This window comes from Anser brachyrhynchus (genome assembly GCF_964034855.1).
Source record: "Anser brachyrhynchus genome assembly, chromosome: 1".
NCBI classification, from domain to species: domain Eukaryota; kingdom Metazoa; phylum Chordata; class Aves; order Anseriformes; family Anatidae; genus Anser; species Anser brachyrhynchus.
The window spans coordinates 65,697,423-65,724,006 of record NC_137694.1 but is presented as its reverse complement, the minus strand read 5'-3'; the positions used below and the strand labels follow the sequence as shown (position 1 = coordinate 65,724,006).

Genomic DNA, 26,584 nt, shown 5'->3' with positions numbered 1-26,584 from the left:
GGGGTGATTTACGACCGCTGTTTCAAGAGCATGCATAATTTATGGTTTTGCTTGGTTTGGATATGAAACAGGGTAAAGCATGGCACTTTCCATTTATTGCTGTGAGGTTTGGGATTTTCATGAACCCAACATTCAGTTACACTCAGGCCCATGAACCCAGCCTGTATCAAAGCCAAAATAACTACATTCAAGAAGCCCCACAGCCCTTCACACCTCTCATTACACTGTCAAGTTTCATAGGCACAGCATTTGAGACACATGCAGTGACTTCTCCTTCTACTCCTAACTTGGGGTGTCAGCTTACCACATTTTACATATTCATTACTCTTAGGCCTTGCTCATAAATCATTCCTTTCAGTCCCTTAATGAGATGTAATTCTCTCTCATAACCCCTTCCTCTCCCTTGTCCTGACAGTGAAGCAGTCAAAATTGAAGCAGGATTAGAAGACTGGTTTATTTTATCATACAGAGACCCACACTTGAAAAACATTCTCCCATTTCTCCCCAGACTGTGTCCTACAGCTGTGTCCCCTTGGGAAAGTTTTTGCTGACACCGTATCATACTGCAAGCTCATTCCTCATCTCACATTGCTTCTCTGTCTCCTTTTTTCCACTCCCAAACCAATGTTACTCGCATTGCATGTGGCCTCCTGCTTTTCAGGTCTCTGCATCACGTTGTTATTGTGTAGAGATACACAGGTACACACACTACTCAGTGCATAATATAGATAACCTTGCAGAAAGGATTTGGGAATGCTAACTACGTTGCATTGTGAACTTAAGCTGGAGAACATACCAGCAGCCCTACTAAGTGCAGCAGTTAGATTAATTAATGTTTGGTGTTATTGGTAGGGCTTGACTTAGAGCCACATTGTTAGGATTTGTGTGGCCGTGGCATGCAGCAACAGCAAAACTTTTGCAGCCCAAGCTTTTTCACTGTATTTTTGTTTGCAGTTGTTATTGTCATGGAGCGTTTGACTGTGATTCTTTTTGCCCTTTTGGGCTTCTTCTCCCCCCACCAGGATTTACTGCATCACGGACATCGATCCCGACCACCGGAAGCTCAGCCAGCTGGAGGCTGTGATCCGTTTCCTCACGGGAGAGGAACCTGACCTGGAATGTGAGTGCTGGCCATCAGAAGGGCCCTGCTGGGGTTTTCTGTAACCTCATGGGCGAGCGGGGACTGTGAGAAACTGATTGGTGTCAGACTGAGCTCCCGTGGCAACTGCTCCCACAGGCAGGGCTGAACTCAAACCCAGCTTAATTCACAGGTGGAAATGAGCTGAGGATCCACTTCCTTGTCTCCAGCAGAGGATTTTTTTTTCAATTTCAAAGCTGTCACATAACTTAACTTCACTGAAGGTCTCAGCACAGGAAATAGCGAAGGACGAAAGGCTTGAATGGGGTGTGGTGGGGGCTGCACACCATGCTTAAGACAGACCGACCAGCTGGGCTAGAGGATGGCAGGAGGAGGCAGAAAGCTGCCGTCACAATTCTGCTCCCCAGGGCCCCAGCTAGCATCCTCCGTGGGCTGCACTGTGCCATGTAGACAGATGGATTCTTTCACAAAAAGGTTATTAATTCTGTTTTCCAAAGACAATCAGTAATTGATTTTTTATTTGGGGGGTGGGGGGGGGGAGAAAAAATGCTACAGAATGATTATCCTCCCTACTCACCCCTTGCAGCAGGTCCCACTCTCCAGGTGAAGTGTAGGCATACAAGCAGCTGATACAGCACCACTACAGAGCGGGACCTCTGTTGAGGGGCAGAGGTGGGCAGCTGTGCATGGGAACTCCCTGCAGGAATTTAGCTTTAGGATGTCCTTAGGTTCACCTCACTCTCCATGGCTTCAGCCTTCTTAGCTGTGCCAAGTGCTGAATCAAGATTTTGTGTATAATGCTTCAGAAACCTCTGACACAAGGATTTGGATCTCTTAAAACTAAAAACAAATGTAATCCGATAATTGCTTCTTTATTATACCATGTGAACAGACCACTCCTGGCTGAGTTTTGAAAAGGCTGAAAAGAGTTGTAGCAGTTGAAGAAGACAGGAAGGAGAAAGAAAGTTTTGGAAGAGCTGACTAGGAGAACCACGCAGATTTTAAGTGCTGTGGAGGAAAAAGAAATAGAATTAGGACACATCCTAGGCATACAGGGCCTGAGGAAGGAAAGATCTGCTGGTGACCTCTGGTTCTGAGTTCTGAATGATAGCAAGGACGGAGAAAGGGATCCTGACAGCTGTGACAAATAAAGGCAAAAGGAAGTTGGGATTAGGTGATACCTGGGGCCTCAACCCAGAAACCAGGGCCAGAAACACTGAAACAGATGGGATGGCTCTGCCTAGAACAGCACTGAAAGGGCCTGCAACATGCATTAATCCCTATCTGCAGTATGACAGCCACTGCATTCTCACAGCATGAGACAAACGGAAACAGGGTGGTATAGAAATGAAGCAGGTTGAGTAAGGGGGATTTTTGAGTATGCCATTTAGCACAGGATGGTATCTCGAGAAAGGTAAACAGAGTAGAGGCCATCAAGAAGTCACCAGGGGCTTTGAAGAAAGCTCCTTGAGTGGAATGGGGTAGCTGGTATCCTCACTATGGGGCACCCAGAAGAAAGGTCAAGGGAGGGATCTGAGGCAATGGCTATAGATAGACTGTTCAATCAAGAAGGCTGGAGCAAAAGTCTGATGAGTAACTTCATTTGAAAGCCTCTCATTTGCCGACACCTTCAAACCTAAATCCTTCCACTGAGCTTACAGGGGAACCATTGTTGCGATCTTAGCTGTTACATCTCTTCCTCTGCTCTCCTCCATCCAGGATGGCAGGTCGTGTTCTCGGCCCTGCAAGGGGTGGTCTCTCTTTGTGCCATGTAGCCCCAGTGCCCTGGTCCAGGCAGATGCTCCGTATCTAAGACATCTAGTGGGACATACGTATTTCTCTCCTGATTCTTGTTCTCCTTCCTCCTTAGGTGATGAGGAGTTGGTCCAGGAAGTGCTGTTTGATGCCGTGGTCACTGCACCCATGGAAGCCTACTGGACAACACTAGCCCTCAATATGTCCATGTAAGTCTATGAGAAGCAAGTATGGGTAAAACACCACTGAAGCTGCATTTCCAGATGCTATGGGCTTACGTAATGGCTGAAAAAGTCCTGGATTCTTTCAAAGTATATAAGAAACTTCAGAAATAGCTTAGAATTCTGTTAGAAATAGCTAAATAGCTTTATAGATAGCTCAAAAAGTGTCTCTCAGGAGTGGACTCCAGCAGGTTGGGCCTCCTCAGGTAAGCCTTTAGCTTGGTGAGGGTTTTTTTTGGTAACAGAATATTAATGCCACCCATGTTTGAATTCCACTGGAGGTCAGCAGTGATTCAGTGAACAAAGATCTTCTTTCAGCAGATGACATGCAACTTTCACAGATGTGTGTCTATGGGAATCCTGTCCCTGTTTCAGTTACCAGTATCCCTACTACTAATGGAGCTTGAGCCAGGAGCAATCATGCTAGGATACCCAAATACCAGTGCACACACCCTTAAACAGCCAACACCAACACACACCTCTTACTTTAAGTTTGTGCCATACCACCACGCTGCAGCAGACTCTCTACCATGTAGCTCTCCCATCTGTGCCCTTAGTAACTCCAGCAAGGCACATCCAAATCAATCTACAGAGTCAGTCTGTTACCCTGCCCATCCTGTGCTTGCTTGAGACAGATATTCTCCCTGCGGTCCCTCTCCCTCGCTTCAGCCTACGTGCAGGCAGCCTAGAGCAGGGCTAGCAAGAGGAGAACAGCTCACATCCTCCTTTCAAAAGAAAGCAATGAGCAAATTTCAAAGGTGTCAATCTAGGCACAGGTCTAAGCCTAAGGTCCTCACTCGGGCAGAAGGATGGCTCTTCTAAGAACTGTTTGCTTCTGCTCATATATTTCTGTTCCACAGGGAGACTGAGGCAGGGGTCGAGATGGCATTTCTGGGCACTCGAGCTGGACTCATGAGGAGTGCCCTGTATGTGGGCTCTGAGAAACTTTCCAACAGGTAAGTCCCTAATCCACATTAAGGGATTTCTCTCAGTGTCTCTGAAGGGGCAGCATGAAAGCACCACCAGGCTTAGCAATGTATTTGGGGATGCAGAAACAGAAAGGAAAGGAGCAAGACCTTGGTGGGTTGGGTGCTGATTTATGCAGGCAGGGAAGGGGCCCTTTGTGTTGCCCTGGTCCTCTTGACTTTTTCCTGAAATACTGTCCCAAAGTGCATTAATTTCACTGTAAAATGAAGAACTTTGATTATGGCCCGAATTCAGCCAGCTAAGAGAGGAAATGTCCACAATTACTCTATATCCCCTGGACCATTTTGCAGTGTAAAGGCTCTGCACTCCAGTGCCCCGGTTATGTTCCGGCTTGGCTAGGTTTGATCTTTCTGTCTCACCTCCTCTCTCCCAGTTTTATTCTGTTCTGACTCTTACATTGCTCCCATCATAGTATCCCAGTGCCTTCCAGTGATGCATTAAGTGATGTGACTGACATCTGTCACATATGATTCATTCTCTTGTCCTCTCCCTAAAGGCAAAAGTACATATTCAGAGGAGGTTTTTGACGTGGAAAGGGCACAGTTTTCATTTTAGTTGAGTTTTGAACATGCAGGCTGGTCCAAGCTTCTGTAAAAAAGGACAGGCTGCAAAGGCATCAGCAGCAGATGGAACAAAACAGGATGGTGGTGGTCCTCAGCTTTTTGGTAGGTGTTTCACTGTCTCCCAGTTCTCCAAATACAAATTGCATATTCAAGGCAGAGAGCTCCATTGTGCCTGATGAGCACACCCTGACAGCCACAGTCTTCATGTTTCTGAGGAAGTCTTGGATAGCTCAGCACAGCCAGGATCTGGTGACAAGGAAGAAAAAAACACGTGCTAAAGGAAGCTAACATGATGACTCCCTACCCCACACAGTGTTGTTCAGTGCTTTTGAATGGTTGCAGTCACTACATTTCAATGACAGATCCCTGCTTGTCACAGGAGAGGCACTTTTGGAATCTCCTGAAAGGAAGGAACTGCATAAATGAGTAATTATTGTTATGTTAAAACACATAGCAAAAGGAGAGCCTGAAAACGAAGGGGGTGTGTCAGCCAGGAAGGCTGCCCGTGCCCTTAGCGTCTCCTTCTTCACTCCCAGCGCTGCCCCGTGCCCTCGCAGCATAACCCGTGGGTGCACCCCGGAGGAGAGAGCGACGGGGGGGGGGACACCTCTTCCCGTGCCTCGGAGCCCCCGGACGCCCTCCGCAGCCACCAAGCCCGGGGGCCGTGGGGCTCCCCGCGGGGCCCCGACCTCCCCTCGCCCGGCCTCGGGGCCGCCGTGGGGGCGGTGGCGACGGCGGCGCCGAGGGCCTCGGCCTGGGCAACAGCGGCACCTGGCGGGCAGCCGGCGGCGGAGCGGCGGCCGCGGCGGCCCCGGGGCGGCGGGGGTGCTAACAGAAAATGGCGGCTCAAGGGGGCGGGGGGGGGGGGTTCTCCCTCGCTGTAAATTGCCTGAGGGGAGGCTGAGGCGCCCCAGCGGTTATCAGCGGGAAACTTGGCTCCTGCCTTTGTGGGTTAGATGTGGTTAGATGTTCCCTGCAGGGGAAGCGGCAGGTGCTGAGGTGCCTCCAGGGGGTGTCCAGCCCGGGGGGGCTGCCTGCAGCGTAGCCCCGAGGAGAGCTGCCCTGTGCAAAAAGCTGCTCTCTGCTTTCTTCTGGCAGGAAATTTCTGACTCGAAAGGACAAGGAGAGTATCTTCACCATGGACCACTTCCCTCTGTGGTATCGCCGGGCAGCTGAGTACCCCCCTGGGAGCTTCATCTACAGCATAGTTTCAGAAGATGATTCAGGTAACCTCAGCCTGAACACGAGAGGAGAGAAGAGAAAGTTTTTCCCGTATAGCTTCCAATGCCACGCTTATCCCAATCCCTTTATTGCCACTCTTGCACAGTGGGAATTACTGAGGTCCAGCCTCATGGCATTTGGTATACCCTGCGTAAAGGCAGAGGGACAGAACCATCAGACTCACAGTCAGGTCTGATGAGTCAGCAGGGACTCAGGAAGAAGTGACTTTAGAGGATGTCATTTTTTTACATCACTGATTTCCATGACAGGAAAGGATGGGTTTGTTAGGGAAAAGGGAGGAGTGTTTATCCGCAGTTTTCTCTCGGTGAGGGTGTCTCATTGGTGCCCTATGTTCTTTCCATCACACTACTAAAATATGGCATTTCCTCCTTAGCAAAGGAGCTCAAACACAAGAGAAAAAGCAAAGATTGGCTTTTCAGTGTCTCTTGCTTAGGGTGTTGGTTCCTGTGAGCTTGCAGAGCCTGCCAGGACTTCCTCAAAGGCTGGAAGAGAGCAGAAGAGCCTAGAAAGAAAAAAAAAAATCAAAACAAGACCCTGTTGTGAGACTCCTACACAGAAGGCGAAATCCCCTCTGTGCCCTCCCTGGCCCCTAGCACTCAGGCTCTGTCACGGAGCTCCGCACTTTAGCTGTTAAAGCTTTTTGTGGCACAGTGGTGGGAGGCTGGTGGGTGGGAAAGCAAGTAGCAAAGAGAAAACCAGACTGGGAGGCTGGAGATGAACCAGGATGTAAAGAGGGAGGGATGGGAAGAGAAAGTACTTGAAACCTTCCACCAAAGCCTCTCTCTCTGCACAGCACCCTTACATCTCCCTCAAATGGCAAGTGAAGAAAGAGGAGGAGGAGGAGGCATGGCAGGAGAGACCTTTTACTCCCCTGCACGCAACAGCATTTGCTCTTTGGAATACAGTTTAGAAAAACAGGCAGGAACACCCTGTGGGACTCCCTAGGATAGCTGTTATCCAGGCCCTAGTAGTCACTGCTGGCTAAACATTGGGATTGTGGCTTGATGTGGCTTTATTTGCAGTCGCAGGTAGTTTTGCATAGATAAAGGCAGAATAAAAGCTGTCTATGTTTTTTGTGTGACATTGCTATTGGTCAGGAACTTCAATCAAGTCCAGGACCCCATTTGCCGGGAAACCCTCCAGGCACTATATAAGAAGTAATGCCTGCCTCAGAAGACCTTATTCTCTAAAATGTACAGGAGATTATTAGTCTCTTTAGGTGTGAGCAGCTGGGCTTAGTGAGACTGATTCATGAGATCATACAAGATGGCTGTGAAGTGCCTGGAAATAACATTCAGTTCCTCTGAGCCACTGTGCTCCACTGTCAGAGCAGACTCTGAGCCCTTCACTTGACATCCTTAGAAGCAGAGGTGCCTCACCTTTTGGTCAGAACAGGCCACCCAGTTTCTTAAGAAGTTCTTGCTGATTAGATGCCAAAGTACCCCTTCCATGCTTTCCGCATGAGCCAGTGTATGCCCACGGTGACGGGGGGTTCATTGCCGATGCTCTTCTTGTCACATAAGAGGGAAGAGCCCAAAGACCTCCCTGCTGGTGAGGAGTCCAGCAGGGAATGGCTGCAGGTCATCAGAAAAATTTATTCAGAGTACCTCCATCCAGTGTCCAAAAGTCCCAGAGAGAAGACGACAGAAAGGAAAGCTCTGCAAGTCAAATAAAACTGTTCATGCAGTCCAGATGTGTCATGTGATGTTTGTTGTGTTTTTTTTGTGTGTGCTGGGTTTGTTTGTTCCTTTGTTTTTCTAAGGGACAATATGTGCATTTTGCTTATTTGTCTCATCATAGGGGTGAGCAAGAAATTTGGGGTTCACCATAAAGGCAGGATCAGGCTCAAGACATGTGAGCATAAGTTGGCTGGGTATTTGTTTCACAAGGGCTTTACTAGTTCTGACATCCTTGAGCAAGGTAATCTGGCTTCAGTCCAAAAAAAAAAAAAGAGAGACTCCAGGCTAAACTGCAGTAGCCACTGAATCATGCTCGGGACATGCTGGGTACCAAAAAGAGTGATGACGGCAGAAGTGGAAAACAGTAACAAAATGCTGTAGCTCTGGGAGAGGAAAGAATCCCTGATCCATCCGTCTGAGCAAGAGTTTTCCATACAGCATGCAAGCAAGGAGTCAGTTGTAGGCTAAATTGATTGTGCTGACCTTCAAACTGTCCCCTGGCAGTTTCAAAAGAGGTGCTCCAGCTGAAGCTAATCTAATCACTTTCCATTTCTGTATTATTATTATTTAATGTAACATGGGCAATTGCAGGATGAAACAACTGCACTAGCAAAGACAGCAAGTGGGGTTCAGTTGCTTAAATCTATCCACTTGTGCTATTTTAAATGCCTTGTTGGATCCAAAAGATCTGCGTGGGGCTGGCAAATGTGACACAGGACCTACAGGGACACTTGAAGCAGCAGCTAAATGATAAAAGGGATGCCCTTGGGCATAACAAAGTTTAGGTAGCTGAATCTATCCCAGAAGACTTTGTTTTTAAAATGGAGTGCACTCTGGAAGTACCCGTGAGTATCGTGTCTGTCTCCAGTTTGTAGTGGTAGCCTGACTTGGGCAACAGAGCTGGGCATTAGCCTGGCCTTTGTTGTGCAAGGGTCAATGCCAGAATTCCCTGTCTTGCTTCTCTGCCTACAGAGTTTAGCTGGTGAGTGAAGCAAAGTGATCTTCCAGCCTAAGAGGAGTTCTACCTGCCCAAAACGCAGGAGGCCAGTCCTCTATATTTTATGCCAAGGATGCTACTTTCATCATGAGAGAAACAAGTCTACTCATTAGCCTTTTAGGCTGCTTATTGGTTTGAAAGATGCAGTCTTCCGAATTCTTGGATCCTTCAGGGCTGAGGCATAAGTATGCACTGATCTGGATGTGAATCCTGCTGCATGTAAACTAACCAAGCCTGCTGGTTTTGTGTCTTGACAGAGGGAGGAGGCCTTCCAAAAGTGGTGACAGTGAGCACAGCAGTGGCTGTATCTGTGGATGGGAAGATGGGTATTGCTGCAGGTAGGAAATTCTGGTTTTTCTTTTATCTTGAATGAAATGGTAGCGTCTTATATTGAGAGTGGGAGTTGAGAGCTGTTAGATTGTCATTCAAAGAAGGTGATGGGAGCCACAATAGATTGTCATGTTGAAAAATAGGCAAAACAGAGAACATTGGAAAAGGTACTAAATGGCTGACATGCCTTTGTAAGGGAAATGGGCTGTTTGAATGCAAGCTTTCCATCTTCAGCACAAGTGATTTCTGTGGATTGAGACTGCCTATTTCCTTGGAGCATGAGTTGGTTAAGAAGTCAATGCAGGTTTTGAACCACTTTCAGGACGCACTTTTGGTTTTGGAAGAACAGCACATTCCTGCATCTCTGTTGTTTTCTCCATTGAAAAATAACTTTTGCTGGTGAAGTGGGTTTGCTGCTGGATTTCCAACTCGTACATACAGATTTGTAAACTTTTCTTTGCATCTGAGCTTTGAACCCTGTTTAACAGACCTTCACCAGACTCTGCGTCTACTTTTGGAATACTTGTAGGGGACATTGTTTCCCTCTGAACCTCAAAGCTTTTGAAACTTTACCATTTTCAGTAGCAATTGCTTCAGGCTTTACAACAGTACAATAAACTCAGAAGTGAATCAGAGTACCCATTTAACAAAACAAAGCAACTTTAATCAATAGTGTTGGCTTCATACCCAAGCTAAAATCACTGTGTAAGAGTACTGGTGTGAACAAAAATGTAGCTAAATGTGAGTGGATTTTGTTTTTTAGATGTGGAAACAGTAAGGGAATAGGTTGGCAGAACAGATAATGGAGCAGTTATTAGCAGAAACATGCAGAGATGCAAAGCTACCTGTGAAGGAATGGTTAGTGTTAATGGAGTCCCATCCGGTGGAAGGAATGACTGCATACAGCAGATGCTGAACAACAACTTTGAATTTCCAGTTATGTGGGAATCTGTCTTTTAATTCTTAACAGTAAAATCAGTTTCAGACTTTTCTTCTATACTGAGTAGCATTACAATAGATGTTCTCTAAAGAAAAACTGTGCAATGTTTATCTCAGCATGAGGTTATGCCAATTGCTAAAGAAATATCCAGTAGAGAGAAGGTCATATTACAGATACCTTCAGATCACAGTCAGCCGCTGCTTTTACCTAGGCTAGGTAAGACACAATGGATGGTCTTCAATCTACTGTTCAGTTAAACTACAGCAATTTAACTTCATCTGATGAACCATTCTTTAATTTCCAGGCTTTCAATAAGTTCCAGTTGAGAGTGGTGCTATGTATCACCTGGGGATTGAGAGAGTACTTACAAACTGAGGGAGTGGTGATATATAATAGTGCTTTTAACTGCTATAACACCTTTTCAAATCCAATCAGATTTATTGTGAAGTGAAGCCTGTCCAGGGACCCGTGTGAAATAGAAGAGGTTTCTGTACAGTTCATTTAAAGTAGGTGCTTGGGTCACAGAAACTGCCCCCAGAACTGATACTAGCTGGCACTGTTACGAGAACGAAATAGCATTGAGACTATGCAACACTGGGGCATTTTTCTGGGCATCGATTTGGGAGGAGAAACAAACACTTTTTTAAAAAAAAAATCATTTTTCATGATTCTTTTTGTTTCCTTTCCTGAGCTGTGAGTTAGAGCAGAGGCACACAAACAGTTGATTCGGCACTCAGCATAAATACAAGGAAGGAAACTTCTGTGTGGAAGAGCTGGAGCAAGAACAAGTGACAGGAGGAGCTGCCCCTGATGGAGCTATTTTTCTTCTGTCGGCAGCACTTTTCAAAACCCCTGTGGAGATTTCCACCCTCTCAGTTATGCTGAATGCGGAATAGACTCTGTGTGGACATGCTGTGAAGGGGCAGAATCCTCTGCTGTAGGAAGATGAGGGTGGGAAAAGCAGCAGAGGATAGGGAAAAATCCTGTCAAAACAGTGGTATTAAAGTAAAGTTTCTGTCATTTGTGGAAATTATATAGAACAAACCAGTTTCCTCACATGTAACCACAGAAGCTGAGAGAAATGAATTCTCAATTGCTTTCATTCCTTAGAGGTACCATGGCCTCTGTCGCTAGTCGGCATGCTAGGTGACTTGACCATAAGCATTTTCTGCTTGTTTCCACACGTGATACATTCAACTGGGTGTTCTCCATTCTCTGTTTCTTATATGTTGATGAAAAATACTCATGTTTCATCCAAAATATGGGCTGCATGACAACACTAAGAGAACTAATTTCTCCCAAAGGGTCCAAAATCCTTCAAGGCCCCAGCTGTAGCCCCTCTTGACTTCAGTGGGAGTGGAAGGGTTTGCTGAGGTACATCCCATCTGCTGGATTGGGACGTACATTTACAACTTGGTTTTGGGGCATCAGGGAGTAAAGTGGTTCTGTATCTATATTACCTTTTGCATTTTTTTAGTAGTGACTTTTTAGTAGTGACAAGGTTCATCATCGGAATCTTTCATAATAGCAGTAGCCATTAAAAGAAATATATTGTGTTCATGCTACCTATTGCAATACTATTTGATCTTGAGGGTAACAACTATAAGAGGAAAGATGAAGGCCTCTCTTCATCCCCCTCACACTAACGTAATCATGGTGAGTAGCTAGGACCTGGTTCTGGGGGACTTTACCCGCTGGTATAGGCTGCAGCTCAAATGATGGTGGGCAGTGCTGCAATACCATCCTACCCCCATGCTAGGTACAGGAGAGAGGCGAAGGAAGGGGAGTGAATGGAGACACAGCAAGAGGCAATCAGAGCAGAATGGGATGCAGATTGTTATTATTATTGTTGTTATTTGGATGGCATCAGCCCTCAGAGGGCATGATAATCGTGTTCATTTAGAGTTGGGATACTACCAGAAATCGGCTTGATTCCCAGCACAGGTTCATAGGAAGCCAAATACCTGGGTAGGCTTGCAGTTTCTGGATAAATGCTGTCACAGTTCTGTAAAGGGGGGACAGCAGAAGGTTTTTTAAGTGCCCCTATAAAAGTGTAATTTGAATGAACTGGCCTGTCATTCTGCCACTGATTGTTACTGTCAGTTGCTTGACTTGATGGTGCTTGGGGGGAATTTGTAAGCACTCTGAAATGTTCGCTATGCATGCAGTGAAGAATTAAGCTCTAGGATTTACAGCTCTGCCCGTGGGGAGGGGGCACCCCCCGTGCCCCTGCCAGGAGGACGCCGGTGACAGGGCCCCTTTCGTTCTGGCAGCTGAATGGCAGTCCCCGGCCAAGGCGGAGAAAGGCAAGCTCCAAAAACCAAGCGGCCAGGAGGATGACATAGGCCTGGGCTCTGTCAGACAGCAAGGGAGACGTCAGCTGGGATTAGAGAGCAACCGGCCTGGAGGGCTGAGGGCAGCAATGGAGGGGGGGCACGGGGGCCTCCGTCATCCCGGAGGCCTGGCATGGCCCAGCCTAAGCCCCTGCAGCCAGGGCATCGTGCAGACTTTTGGAGGGTTGGAGGAACCCGCAGAGGACGCCACGGAGCTGCTTGTGCACGCTGAGTTGGGGTGCTCGCAGAGCTGCTGGGGCTTTGGGGAAGCCACGCAGGCAAATCTGATGCTATAGCTGTTACTTTGAGTTAATATTATCTACCTGCTATATTGTGCTTTGGCAGTTCAAAGCTCTATGCAAACATTAAGTAATGCCTGGATGATTAATTATAATTAATTAGCTTGCAGCTATTCTCCTGGGATGTCAGTCCAGTGCCTTTCTCTAGCGCTAACTTCGTTGGAAATGAAAAATAAGGAATTGCAATGGTACTCTCTGCAAGCCAAGTCCTGCCCCAGATAGCACTGTCATCTGCTCCCTCCACTGAGTCAGTAGCCTGGGGCTTTATGGTCCTCAGGGGGTGCGCTGCAGAAATCACATGTAGTTGCTGACAGAAGCTTTTAGTGATTTAAGGCCCCAGTGAAACTGCTGGAATCTGCACAGGAGTTTAGCTGTCACTTTGGGCAGGGTATGACGTCTCTTTTATTGCCTGACCTTCTCCCTGTTTGAGTTATGTGGTAGCCGGCTGGCTGCTGGTCAGACCAGGGACAGGTAGGGCGTTCTTTTCTGTGAGGTTCCTTGTCACTGCTGCTGTCTCAGGGACAGGAGATGGCCGATACCAGCAAACCACGGGGCATGGCATGCACAGGCTCCAACGTGCCTGATAAAACAAATAGGTCATCCAAACAGGCACTTGGGAGATCCAGGTTTATTTTATACACTACCACTCTCTTCTGTTTATATTCAAAGTTAATTTTACTTCTTATTTACAACGATTGGACCACTCCAAAATTGTTACCCCATGATGACAGCAGTATATCCAGATGTGTATGGGGAGAGCCCAAGACAAGCCCAAAGAAGGGTGAAAGAAGAGAAGTATCTTTCCTACTGTACAGAGAGGGCTTGGGGACATTGAGTAAGGACAGTATTAAGGCCAGTATTTTCAGAAGAACTCTGTACTCACAGCAGGAGCAGATTTCCAAAAAAGCTTAGACTTTTTTTTTCAGAAGTATTTGAAATCAGCCAATCTGAAAATGGATAATGGAAAGTAATTTTGCCATTAGACTGCTGGCTAAAATCCAACCTTTGTCAGTCTGACGGAAGCTCCTCATTTGAAAACCGTTTACTGGCCAGCTTGACGTCTCTCCATCCTCTTCCTTGGTCTCCAGTTTTGGCTACCTGCTGTCTGTTACCAGCAAGCAGACAGAAGAGATGCAGGTGTCTTTTTCAGCAGTTCTGTTGCTGTGGCATCTTTTCAAACTAATCTACACACAATTCTGTATTCCTACGGTTTTGTTGTTTGGGTGGATAAAACATTTCAACCTCCTCTCTATTCCTCTCCAGAAAGTGACAGTTGCACCTGTAAAAGCAATGTAAAATGCATGGAAATAAGCTGAAATAACATGAGCACCTTTTACACTGGAATAGTTGCATCCAAGCTAGAGAATTAAATTTATTTTACTACACTGGCTTGAAAGCCAGCATGATATTGCCTATACAAAATCTGAGAGCAGCTGATCTCTTGAGGGTGTGCTGCCATATACAGAAGGAACGCTGTCCCTCTTTTAATGCTGGATGTTGTGCCAACATCCTCCCAATGCAGGAACTTTGCAAGAAACTTCTGCAAGCTCCCAGGGCATCACCTGGGTGCCTTTATGGAAGGGGCGTGATCTCCCTTGCATCCAGTGGTAGAATGGGTAGAAAGAAGGAAGACCTAGCTCATTTTCAGCCCGTTACCTGCTACTTCTGGTTGCTGCCTAATGTCATTCCCTCCTGGCAATCCCTGAAGCCCAAGCAGTTGCTCAGGCATCCCTTTGATCTAACAAACCAAGAGACATCTGAGGGGGCAGTACCTTGGAGCCCAGTCATAAAAAGTGTCAGAGGCACTCAGGCAGAAACACTCAGGATTTTGGTACTACCAGCAGCTGTGCCTTCTCCCGCTGTCACGACATCCATCTGTAGGCTGTGAGTACACACTTGACTGGTCTAAGAGTTGATCCAGTCCTCTGCAGGCCAGGTTATGAACCTCACACAGTGCCACTGGTGTGCCAAAACCAGTCTCTCTCCATTCACATTGCTTCCTTGCCCTTGTGCAAAGAGACCTGTAAACAAAAAGGCTGGGGTCTCAATGTTCCTGGGGCAGACCCCAGCTACTGTATGAGCCAGACAAAAGTAAGGTGATTGCCTTATTTTTCATGGGGACTGTTCTTACAAAGTCAGCTTTTTGCCAAGGTTTGGAATCAGTGCTGGAACCGCATAGTTCCGTGCTCAGAGCTAGTTATCTTCCAGCCAGATCAGTGAACAGGCAGAAAGAGAAGCATCTGCCTACAAAACTCCACATCTCTGCACATAAACAGTATGCCAGTGGGACCAAATATCTTTATTTTATCCTCAGAAGAATGCAAAAAATAGTAATGTGGGACATTTTCCATAGCATTCTGCCTACTCTGGCTGGGCATCCATCAGCAATTTCCTTTTCCTCTATGCTGTATATGTTCTCTGCATAGATTTTGAGATCTTCAGTGCAGGGATTGTGCCTCCCGGTGTGAGTGGACATTGCCTGTTGCCTTGGGAATAAGCCCTTCTGGGACATCCAGCCCTCAAATGACCCCAGCTGTGGAGCCTGTTCCAGGCTGGAGCTCCAGCCCAGGAGCCTGTTCTTGCCTGTGTGTAGCAGAAATCTTCTAGCCTAAGGTTATCCATCACCCCCGCCTCTGTAGCTCCTCTGATTGCCATGGTTGTCACGCTTGAAGGGAAGAGAGCCCTTGACACTGACTCAGGAGAGGCTTGCATATAGCTGGATTTTTAGATTGGCACCCGGCGCCTTCGCCGTGTTCCCTTTGCTTGCAAATTATTTGATATCATTTTAATTCTGAGCCGAATTAGAGCAGTGCGAGAGTTGCCATAGCAACCATTTCCTTGTGCCTTTTGGTCTGACTCATTGCAGACAATTACTCTCGCGCTCCAGGATTCACAGATGTGATAGGAGAAGAATCATGTGCTGGGTTTTCAACTTTTTTTTTTTTTTTTGCTTTTAATTTCTTTCCCATCCTCTCTTGCATTAACTCCTACCTAGCCAGGATCATCAGGGACCTATATCTCTGCCCAGGGCCACGTGAGCCCGTGGGAGCATCTCGCACGTAGAATATGTGGAGATGCGCAATGTGCGAGGGAATTTGTGCATATGTGTGTGCTTTTGCATATGCAAACAGTTTCTCTGCAGCGTGTTGTGTGGTTGCGATACCTGTCTGCACATATAGCTATGAGCATGCACAGATGCTTATATTCATGGAGTGATTTGCATATATACTTGCCTGTGGTGGGGCTACGTACTTGCACACGTTTTCTGTGTGTACACAGAGGTATGTACATCAGTAATCCATGTGGATGTGGAAGTGTACCTGGTGTGTAGTAGATGCAGGTGTGCAGAGATGGGTGGCAGCAGTCCGTCAGGTCATGGATGGGCCAGGGCCTCTCATTCAGAGCTGTGTGAAGATGCAGAGGCTACCAAGCAAGGGACATTAACACCTCTGACCAAGTAGGGTGCAAACCGGAATCTCTGTGTGAGTGCAAGGCCAGCGCTTTGCCTCACTCACCCCTATCCCCCCACAACAACCCATGTCTGCACATCTAATGTGCTTGGAGTGAAGTGGTGTTACCCATGCAAGGATCATAGCTTTGGCACATTCGTGACTTGATGCCATGAGCTGTGTTAGGGCCTGTAGTTCAGCAGAGGAGCACAGTCGTGTGAGAAGATGCTAAAAGGGTCACAGAAGCGGTCTGTGAATGTGGGGAATGAGGGTGGTAAATACAGTACAGCAGGTTATAAGAAATACTTTGTGAGGTGATTTGGCTTAATTTCAGCCAAGGCACAAGCAAACAAGCATTGTGGGTTGATAAACATGGAAACTTAGCAGGTCTGAGGCATTTCCAGTCTATTCCTAAGATGTATGACTTTTACCACCAAACTCAGCCTATTTCCTTCCTAAATTCCTTTTCTGCTGCGCCATCCCCTTAAGGTACAAATCTCCCCACCACAAGGCTATGTAATGAGACTCCCGCTGCCAGGCCTTTTCCCTCATAAGACCTTTTTCTTCTGTTTCTCTCACTGGGATACAGAAGTCCCATTTGCAGGATCATAGGATACTTCAGGCTGGAAGGCACCTCAGGAGGTCTCTAGTCAACCTCCTGCTCAAAGCAGGGTCAACTAGGAGGCCAGACTGATTTGCTTAGGGCTTCATCGCAGGAATATTCCTGATAACGTTCCCCAAAATATTCCTCATTCCTCCCTAATGCAGTTACACTACAGTCTCAGTCTGTAGAGAGGCTTTACTGGCAGCAATTCTCTTTTTCTCTGCCTGTCCTTGCCCCGTACAAGGGCTCACTAGGGGCGGTGGAGGTGCTGAATGCAGTGGGTACGGGCCCAGCGTTGGGTGGTGAGGCCTGGAGGGTGTGAGAGGAAAGGAGAGAGTCTGCAGGAGAGCTTGGGTGGGAGCTCTTCTCTGGAGGCCCTGGGAAGGGCCTGGCCTTCCTGAGGCAGCAAGGAGGCAGAGGAGGGCGGTGGGGTGGGCAGGAGATAGGCCGGCTGTAGACAGCCTCTCCCGGAGGGTGAGGAGGGGCGGTCTGCCCCTGGCTCCTGGCACTGCTGCAAGAGGCAGCAGTGCAATGTCTGGGGTGCGGGGAGGGAGCTGGCCTGCTTTCCGGGACACTGTGGAGCCCACGTCTCTGGGAAGAGTCAGCAAATGGCAGCGCCTGGTTTTGCTGCCCTCCATCCGTCTGCCACCACAGGCAACTGCTTAGGCGGCTTAAGCTGGCTCTGCAGAAGAGCCTATGTGGAATGGAAAAAAGAAGAGACAGCGAAGAAAGCTGTGTCTAAGAGGTCGGGAAATGTAGGGATAAAGTGAAGATTGCTTACAAATCAAGCTGAGTTAGACCTTGCAAAGCAGATTAAAACAAACAGCAAAAGATTCTTCAGCTATTTAAAGAAAAAGAGAGTAAGAAGTGGGGCCGCTTCTGGGTGATTAAGGAGACTATAGATTGAGCCAAAACCCAAAAGGGCTCTGCACCCGAGTTATTGATAAGGACAGCAGTATCGTCCTTGGGGAAAGAAGCAGTCTGAGTGCTGGAAACAAGCCGCTCAAGCTGCTTAGTGCTCTCAGTGCTGGGGCCTGGATGCTCTCTCTCCCTGGCAGAACTGGCATATGGAAACACAGGCTTATAGCAAGGGTGATTTTTTTCAACTCTGTCCACAGTTGTGACTCCATGTCGGCTGGAAAAGTGAAAATTCAGCAGTCAGGATTAAGGAAGGGGGAGAAGTAAGTTTGTCGGTCTCAGACCTGTAAGTGTGACCTCTGTAATGTTTGTAGTGCTTTAGAGGAAATCTGGAAGGAAAGTGCAATTATTATCATGTGGTTAGGGGAAAAGGCAGTCAGGCAATATGTGTTCAACAATGCTAGCTCATGCCAGACTAACCCATTAGCTTCCTTTCAGATGATTGTTTCCCTGGAAGGCATAAGAAATTTCGAAGGTCTTATCTTTGTGTATCAGTAAGGCACTTGATATGGTGCCCCATAAGAAAGAATTTGTTAAACTAGAGAAGATAAGGAAAGACAGAGGAGCTGTAAGGGACAGAGAGGTAGAATTGAGTCTGGAATGATGGCAACAGCAAGATCACCTGTCCATCTAGCACAAGATTACTTGTAGCACTCCCCCGTGTTCAGCCGTGGTATTAGTCTTTGCCAGCATTAACCTGAGACCCTGACACTAATAGGAGTAGGTAGTGAGGAAGTGTCCCAAAGACTCAACACTAGAAGGCATTGCTAGTACAGGGAAGGACCAGGATGTCATAGAGAAAGCCTTATTTGACCTTGGCAGGAGTACCAGAAACAGAATGAATTTCAGTAGTACGACAGACAAGGTCATATGCTTGAGAACTAATATTAGAAATCCGTGAGCTGGGAACTCTCTAAGATCTGGCAGAGAGCACAGCAAGCAGGACTAGAGGCAGCCCTTGTCTTCTGGGAACTGCTGGGTCCATTTTGACAAGTCTCAGTAAGGATCCTCAGTTTATGCTGTGTTTGCCCCCTGATGCCCACAAAAAAAATTAGGGAACCTTTGCCTACCACAAGATCTGAGATCCTTGCCAGAAGGCAACCAGGCAGACTTGGTGGCTCCCAGCAGCTTTAGCCAGGGCTCAGCAATGTCCTGCTGTTCTCAACCCTGTTCATCAACAACCTTTGGCTCTCAAAAGTTCGTGTTCTGAGGATCTGTCTTCCAAATTGAGGATTTAAAAAAAAAAAAAAAAACTCTTCAGGAAAGAGTTGGTAAATATGTCCTTAGAAAGCTGAAAGGAAAAATGCTGAGAACTTTATTAGCTGATGGTAGGATTCACAGATTCACAGATTTCTCTAGGTTGGAAGAGACCTCAAGATCATCGAGTCCAACCTCCGACCTAACACTAAGTACTCCACTAAACCATATCCCTAAGCTCTACATCTAAACGTCTTTTAAAGACCTCCAGGGATGGTGACTCCACCACCTCCCTGGGCAGCCCGTTCCAATGCTTAATAACCCTTTCGGTAAAGAAGTACTTCCTAACATCCAACCTAAAACTCCCCTGTCGCAACTTTAGCCCATTCCCCCTCGTCCTGTCACCAGGCACGTGGGAGAATAGACCAACCCCCACCTCTCTACAGCCTCCTTTCAGGTAACTGTAGAGAGCGATAAGGTCGCCCCTGAGCCTCCTCTTCTCCAGGCTGAACAAGCCCAGCTCCCTCAGCCGCTCCTCGTAAGACTTGTTCTCCAGACCCCTCACAAGCTTGGTCGCCCTTCTCTGGACTCGCTCGAGCACGTCCATGTCCTTCCTGTAGTGAGGGGCCCAAAACTGAACACAGTACTCGAGGTGCGGCCTCACCAGAGCCGAGTACAGGGGCACAATCACTTCCCTCGACCTGCTGGCCACACTGCTTCTTATACAGGCCAGGATGCCGTTGGCCTTCTTGGCCACCTGAGCACACTGCTGGCTCATATTCAGCCGACTATCCACCAATACTCCCAGGTCCTTCTCGGCCAGGCAGCTTTCCAGCCACTCATCTCCCAGCCTGTAGCTCTGCTTGGGGTTGTTGCAGCCCAGGTGCAGGACCCGGCACTTGGCCTTGTTGAACTTCATGCAGTTGACCTCAGCCCATCGCTCCAGCCTATCCAGATCCTCCTGCAGAGCCTTCCTGCCCTCGAGCAGATCGACACACGCACTTAGCTTGGTGTCATCTGCAAACTTACTGAGGGTGCACTGGACGCCCTCATCCAGATCATCAATAAAGATATTAAAGAGGACCGGCCCCAGTACCGAGCCCTGGGGGACACCATTAGTGACCAGCCTCCAACCAGATTTGACTCCATTCACCACAACTCTCTGGGCCCGGCCATCCAGCCAGTTTCTAACCCAGCGAAGTGTACGCCAGTCCAAGCCCCGAGCAGCCAGTTTCTTGAGGAGAATGTTGTGGGGAACGGTGTCAAAAGCCTTACTGAGGTCAAGGTAGACCACGTCCACAGCCTTTCCCTCATCCACCAAGCGCGTCACTTGGTCATAGAAGGATGATGGCAAGTGATGCAGTTGTGGAAGAAGGAAAGGTTATCCTAGAATGCACCTGGTGAGTTATTTCCAATGGGAAGTAACTCAAGTATTAGTGCTACTGCCCAAAGCCCTGTGAGACCTCTCTGGTTTGTTACAATTCGGCCAGAGGAGTACAGGCTCAGACAGGTACAGACAGAAGGAGAGGAAAGGGAAGCCTGTCTTCATGAGAGTGGCCTGTGACAGCCCAGCTTGTTTAACCAAGTGGAACCAGGGCTTCAGCAGATGTAGTAAATGCATCCTGGAGGAAACATTTAAACTAAAGGGCACTGCTAGTATGAAAACAGTGTGGTATAGATAAGCCATGAAATTATTTAGGGTGGAAAACTCGTGGAGGGTTTCTAGCCATTAGGATAATATAGCTTTAGAACAGCTTTCCAGACAGAATCAGAGGTAAAAAGCCACATGGGTTTAATGTGAAGCTTGAAAAGTCTGTAAGAGGGTGATGGTGCTTATAATGGAGAGGTAAGACTACGTTAGCTTGCAGCCCCTTCTCTGTCACTGAAGACCAGCTGAAGTCCTTTGTCTCACCATTCAGCAACACAGACACAAGCAAGCATGCGAGCCACGGGACAGTCACTCGTGGTACTCCCCGTTCACCACAGCCCTCCCTTCGGGTACCAGGCTGGGCTTTTTTGCCATATAATTCACGTATTCCATGATTTTGGTCATGATTGAATAAAAATACTCCTGCTAATGCAGCTGGAGGCCACAGCACAGTGCCAGGAAGGTCGCAGGTTGGACGGGGCTGACCTAAAACCCTCCCTCAGCCTTTGACAGCGTGATGGTTTCTCTTGATTGATTTGGGTTTTGCAGGGTAAAAAGGAGGGAGCGGAGAAGCCCCAGCTTATGATAACAAGCCTTTAAAAAGCAGATGGGGATGTGGGGGCTGGCGTGTGTGTGGCAGCTGAGAAGTGACAGTTGAGGAGATCAGAGAAGGGCGAATCTGAAAAGCAGCTGGTCAGAGGCAGTCGCTGAAAGGGGATGATCAGTCACAAGAGAGTGAAAATCAGCGGGAGGGAGGAGGAGTAACCGGGGGATCAAAGACATTTATGTCCAGTGGGAGAGATCTGAAAGGTATCATATGAGACCAGGAGTGAATGAGAAAGTGGGGACTGCTGGAGGGGGACCATCGGTTTAGATAAAAAGCTAGGTCTTCCTCTTGCCAAGAATTGTAGAAATCTGGAGAGTTTTGTGAATCTATGCTACAATAAAGGTGGTTGCGAGTGGGATCAGAACCAGTTTACAATTAACTAGCTCCCTCAAAATGACTTACAGGGTTTTGCAGTAGCTTTTCCTTCTGCTGGCATCTTTAAAGTAGGAATAATGCTCACATAGCCTAGCAAGTGTGTTGTGAGACATGGCTGGTGGGTAGGTGTAGGGAAAGGTGATATTTACTATTGTGTGGCAATAGCTATGTATTATCTGCAAGACAGGTCACAGATTTTAATGGGTGAGGAGCGTACTTTTAAAAGGGGGAAAAATTGGAAACAGTGCAACACAGGGCTACGGTATTGTTCCAGAGCTGAGGAAGTGCTTTATAGTGAAAATGAACTTAATGAAAATCTGCTTATCCTACCAAAAAGAGGATTGGAAGGTGATTTGATTAGTGTATAAAGTACCTTCACAGGGAGAGGTGCTGGTTACTAAACATATGTTTTTTAATCTACCAGAGAGAAGCATAACAAAAACCTATGACAGGAAACTGAAACCAAGCAGATTCAAGTGAGATATTCAGCATGAATGCTAACAATGAGCATGAGTAGTTACTGTAGTAAGGTACCAAAGGAAGAGGGCTTTATTTTTTCATCTCTTGCATGTTTTCAAATCAAATGTAGATGCCTTTCTGGAAAATTCGACTTAGCTGCATGTAAACACACACTGTTGGACTTCATACAGGATAACTTCTCTATTTTCTGTTTCATAAGCTAAACAAATCGAGCTCTTTAAGCCTTTCACAGCAAGGCATTTTCTGCCACCCTCAAATAACGTTTGTGGTTCTTTTCTGCACACTTTCCCAGTAGCGTGCAATACACAGAAGGTCAGACTGGATGATCTAAAGTCCCTTCTGGCCTTTATACTCTCTGAATCTCTGCCTCTGTGAATTCATACAATGTTTGCAAGCTCCCAGAGAGCTGCCAAAGGCAAGCACTATAGAAATGCAAAGCATTGTTGTTACTCTGGATATTTCCCTTGAGCTTTATGCAGAGCTGGGTGAATATCTCAGTGTATCGTCTGTGCATTTTTTCTCAAATGAAATACCTACATTTGTCACTCTTTCTGTGCCCTTTACATGTTGACTTTCTGCAGATGTTCTAGCAAACAAGTTTATTCCCAAGTTAGAGCACAGAAAAAGCAAATGTTGAAGGGCCAGATCTCGACCTAGCGCCCCGAGCAAGGAGTTGCACGTTGTCCTGGCTCAGAAGCTCCGTGCAAGACAGGTTGTTATTCTTAGCATCACTCTTTGCTTTCTCCTTGGCTCCAGGTGCCCTGCAAGTGGCTTCTGCCTGGCAGCGTCACTGTGCCACCATGGGAAGGAGAGGTCTATCCCTTTGGTTTCTTCTCTCCCACCTTCTAAAGGGAGAAAAGCTGTGAGGATGCTGCCTTGTCCCTGTCTTTCTAGGGCTGCTACTGTTGTGGGAAGCTCCCCAAAAATGACACAGGAAATTTTTTATTTACTTCAACTGTGTTCTGTAAGTCTAATCATCAGGGGATGCTTATCCTTTGTCTGCATTACACAGTGTTCTCCAAGGGAAAGCTTTTCAGTCTTCAGAAATCCCATGCTAGGACTTGCCCTTATCTAATCAGTAGAGAGAAACTGACCCTCTGACCTGTGCTCCCAATCAGTGCTAGCAAGCGCTGTGCAAGCCTCCAGATCAAGCTGCCGATGATCAAGATACTGAGACGGAATTCTATTTTATATATTTTCCATGTATTTTATATATGCATATACATAATTGCATGTTTATCTATATTAAATTATATGTGTGTGTGAGTAGATATGTATAGGGGGCAAATAGATTTGCCAAATGAAAGATAATCAAATTGCAGAAAATCATAGGCTGCTCCCAGATGATCTGTGAACCAAAAAAGCCTGGAGTCATCAGATGAGTATGTTGGCTTTGCCTTTTCAGCTCTACATTTCTGGTATTATATGAACTGCTTAGTGGTATCTGTGTGCGCTCCTGTACCTGCACGGTAAAATTAGATTAAACTATGCGTCATAGACACCATACTGTTAAACAACAGGGGTGATTCTCTCACGGCACATACCTTTTCAGCAGGAGAGATGCCTCAGCTGCTACCAGATGAGGAGTATCGGGGTTCTGTTCCCGGTTTCTCTCTGAAGATCAGGCTGAGCATAGCAATGTGGCTGAATATAACAGCACGAGTGTGGTGGCACAAGGGTTTGCTTGCGGTGGGGTTTAACATCTTTTGTGACTCCACGTGCCTCAGGATGAGCTTCTTCTCGCAGGAATAGTATGTGATGAATTGTGTGTGGATAACACTGGGAGTGGACGAGTAGGGAATTTAAACATCTTAGCTGCGTGTGATAAACCTAGCTAGTGAACAGCTGGTGGAGAGACTCATTTAGCTCTAGGGGTGACAGCTTGTGTACTTGTGGGTGCAATAGGATTAGATAGAGATTTCCACTCATTTTAAAATAACCTTGCTCAGGAGGGTAAGAAATCTGGAGAGGTAGGAACCCATCACTCACTATTTGTTACAGCAAGTTTTATTGAACGTTATGCTCTAATTAAAAAAATAATAAAAAAAAAAGCTTTTGGAATCAAATATGACCTGAATATAACTCCATTGGCTTCCGCATTCTTACACTAGGGATTAATTTGGCCCTTTCTACTTTTATGTAATGAGCTGATTGCCACAGTATCTTATCCTTGTTACACAATCGCCCTTGCCTGGCTGTGTCCCTGGAGCCGTGCCTGTGTGTTTCTAGATCCAGGGTCTCACCTTGACTGACTGCATATTTAGTCCTCCAGCCTCACCCTGACTACGGGCAGATGCTTGCCTGGCACTTACACGCACATGGGAACGCTGTCAGTGTATGTGCATGTTCACTCTACGTTCAGGCACTATGTATAGGCAAGCATAGGCATATGGGGAAATTCAGAATTTTTTCATTTAGCTGGCTGTATCCCTGCGGTGTTTGCTTTAGCAGGGAGCAGGGGAGAGGGAAAGTTACTAGCAGAGATCTCATTTAAACAAGAAGGAGCATAGGAAAATACATTCTTTATTATTCTTCTGTAACAACAAGCCAGAAATATAATATACCTTTAAAAATGATCTGTCTCATGCCAAAGAAACCTCCATTCAGTCATTTTAGAAAATCTTGTTGCTCTTCCTCAAACAGTAACAAAAAGAAAAAGAAATTACAAGTGCCATCTGTTCCCTGCAAGAAATGTGCCTGCCTGTACCACAGGTGGGTGTGTGGGGCCAGAGGGTGGCGGGGAGCAGAAGGGGTGTTTCTGGTGGGCTTGCCAGCGCCTAAGGGACACATGGCCCTGACCTGTTGGTTGGACCTGCCTGCTCCACAAGACCGTTTCCTGAGGGCAGGTACCTCTTCTTGGCATCGGTATCCCTGCCTGTGGCAAAGGGTGGTTTTACTGGGGGTTCCCCCATGCCTAGCCATGCCTGCAGGGGCACTGGGAGCCCCTATCCCACATGCCAGAGGGGAACCCGTTGCCTGGGCGTTCAGGGAGTGCTAGGGCTCGTTCTGTATCTGGCATCCTGCAGGAAACACTCATTTCTGCCCACGTCAGGCGTCGTGTTCCCGATGTGCATGCTGGCAGGGTGGCAGCTTCGCAGGTGTGCTAGGAAAGAGAGTAAGAGCCTGTTTGCCAGCAGTGGTACAAAAAGGGCATTTCCCGGTGAACCCTGCTACTCTGCTCTGCATGAAAGAGGACAGGTCCTTGTCCTTCCACTTGCTTTCCAGTGGGACTCCCCATAGCATCCAGCCTTCATGTTTCTCAGCAACTCTTTTCTCCCCTTCCCTGTCTTCTTCTTTCCTGGGTGGGTTTCTAAACATAGCAGTCCCTTGTCTAGGGTTGAGATGAATCCAGACTTTCTGCCTTAGAAATGAAAACAAATAGGAAAGGATGGGTGAGGTCATCATCAGCCCCACAACACAAGATATAGAAAATATTATTAGCAACAAAGAAAAATTGGTCGGGACAGGAGGTCGTCACGGGGAAGGTGCGGAGTCAGGAGGATTCCCCCTTCCCCAACCCCTGCATTGTCCCCTGGGTCCCTCCTACTCATTTTACCTCTAGTCTATCTCCTTAAAAACAATCTCTCTCACTCTCTCTCTTGCTCACTCACTCACACACACACACACACACACATATAGATCCCATTGGTTTTGTGCAATGTTTCACCATTATTTGATGCAAGTAAAATATAGATCTATAAATATACCGCTCTGACTCAAGTCCCATTTCAAGTATGATTGCTGAGTCCAGTATGGTAAAGGGAGAAGTTCCCCTGAGAGGGAGGTTGTGGGGGGATTTGGATCCAGCAGGCAGTCTAGTCCCAGCTTGCTGGGAATGTGGAGCAGCAGTAACACACATAAGGAGGCTGCAGTGCACCAGTTCTGCCCTTCAGAGCGGGCTATGGTTGCAGCAGATGGGATGGTTTGAGTGCCTATACAGTGCATGGGGGAAGAGTCCTTCCTCCTCACATCTTGCCAGCCCCCCTCCTCCTCCTCTTCCCCACAAGTGGTGTGCCGGGAGAGGGGGATGCGGTGTGTGCACGCACTCGTGGGTGGACTGCTTCTCCCAGTCCTTCTTCCAGGGCAGCCTGGTCTTCTGCTTCCTGATAACATCCTCCTCTGTCCCGTGCAGCCCTCTGTCAAAGGGAAGTCACGATAAAACAGTCCAGAGCATCCTCTCTCTTTGCCTCTGGTGGCCCTGGGTAGGCCAGGAGGGATTTTGCCACGCCAGGCTTTGATTAAAGACTTGTGCTGGCGTGCCCGTGGGTCAGTACAACAACCTGTCCGGGACCAGAAGGGGTGAGGAGCCAGCGTGTATCGCTTCCACAGGGGTCCAGCAGCAGCGAGCAGGAGGGCCGTGAGGTGTCCGAAGGCTTCTGGATCCAGCTGGAGCAGGAGGAAGAGGTGGCGTGCCCTGGCAGGGTCCACCTGCAGTGCCTGCTGGCCTCTGAGCACAGGTGACTCGCAAAGCACCCTGCAAAGCTGGGCTCGCTGCCAGCCTGTTTCCTGACGGCAAGCATCACACCATCCCCAGGCACTGCGGATGCACGACCTCCGGTGTCATCTTCCTAGCCCAGGAATACCCACTGTGACGGGTTAGAGCAGGTTACCATGGCAATGTGCGCTCTCCCCTGGAGACAGCATTTTATCCCACTTCCAGTGATACAAAATGAGTCCTTATGTTGGGTTCCTTTCATTTTTTCCCCTCTAACTTCTTTATTTTTTTTCCTTTCCTGTCAGGTTGAAAAGAGCTGAGACTAATAGGAGGCACTGCAGTCTGAGGGCTTTAAAATCTGTTTTGGGGAAAGTCACCCTGCATCACAGCATCAGTGTGCACAGTCATGTGCATGGGCACACTCGT

At 47.5% G+C, this 26,584-nt stretch overlaps 1 protein-coding gene and 1 long non-coding RNA gene across 2 annotated transcripts in view; one reads left to right on the top strand and one right to left on the bottom strand.

Moving 5' to 3' along the window:
• The window catches only part of CACNA2D4 (calcium voltage-gated channel auxiliary subunit alpha2delta 4), a gene marked incomplete at its 5' end in the record, with an annotated part of 120,649 nt that overhangs the window by 49,322 nt on the left and 44,743 nt on the right, over positions 1–26,584 (top strand). Inside the window, 5 exons of the mRNA XM_080576086.1 lie at positions 1,023–1,120; positions 2,970–3,063; positions 3,936–4,031; positions 5,724–5,851; positions 8,801–8,881. Of these exons, the coding sequence (XP_080432212.1) occupies positions 1,023–1,120; positions 2,970–3,063; positions 3,936–4,031; positions 5,724–5,851; positions 8,801–8,881 (497 nt within the window). The remainder of the gene's footprint in view (positions 1–1,022; positions 1,121–2,969; positions 3,064–3,935; positions 4,032–5,723; positions 5,852–8,800; positions 8,882–26,584) is intronic.
• LOC308187789 lies at positions 2,170–5,311 on the bottom strand. The gene is made up of 2 exons (XR_013944907.1): positions 5,233–5,311; positions 2,170–4,871 (listed from the first exon to the last, which is right to left on the bottom strand). It is a non-coding gene; the product is annotated as an uncharacterized lncRNA (long non-coding RNA).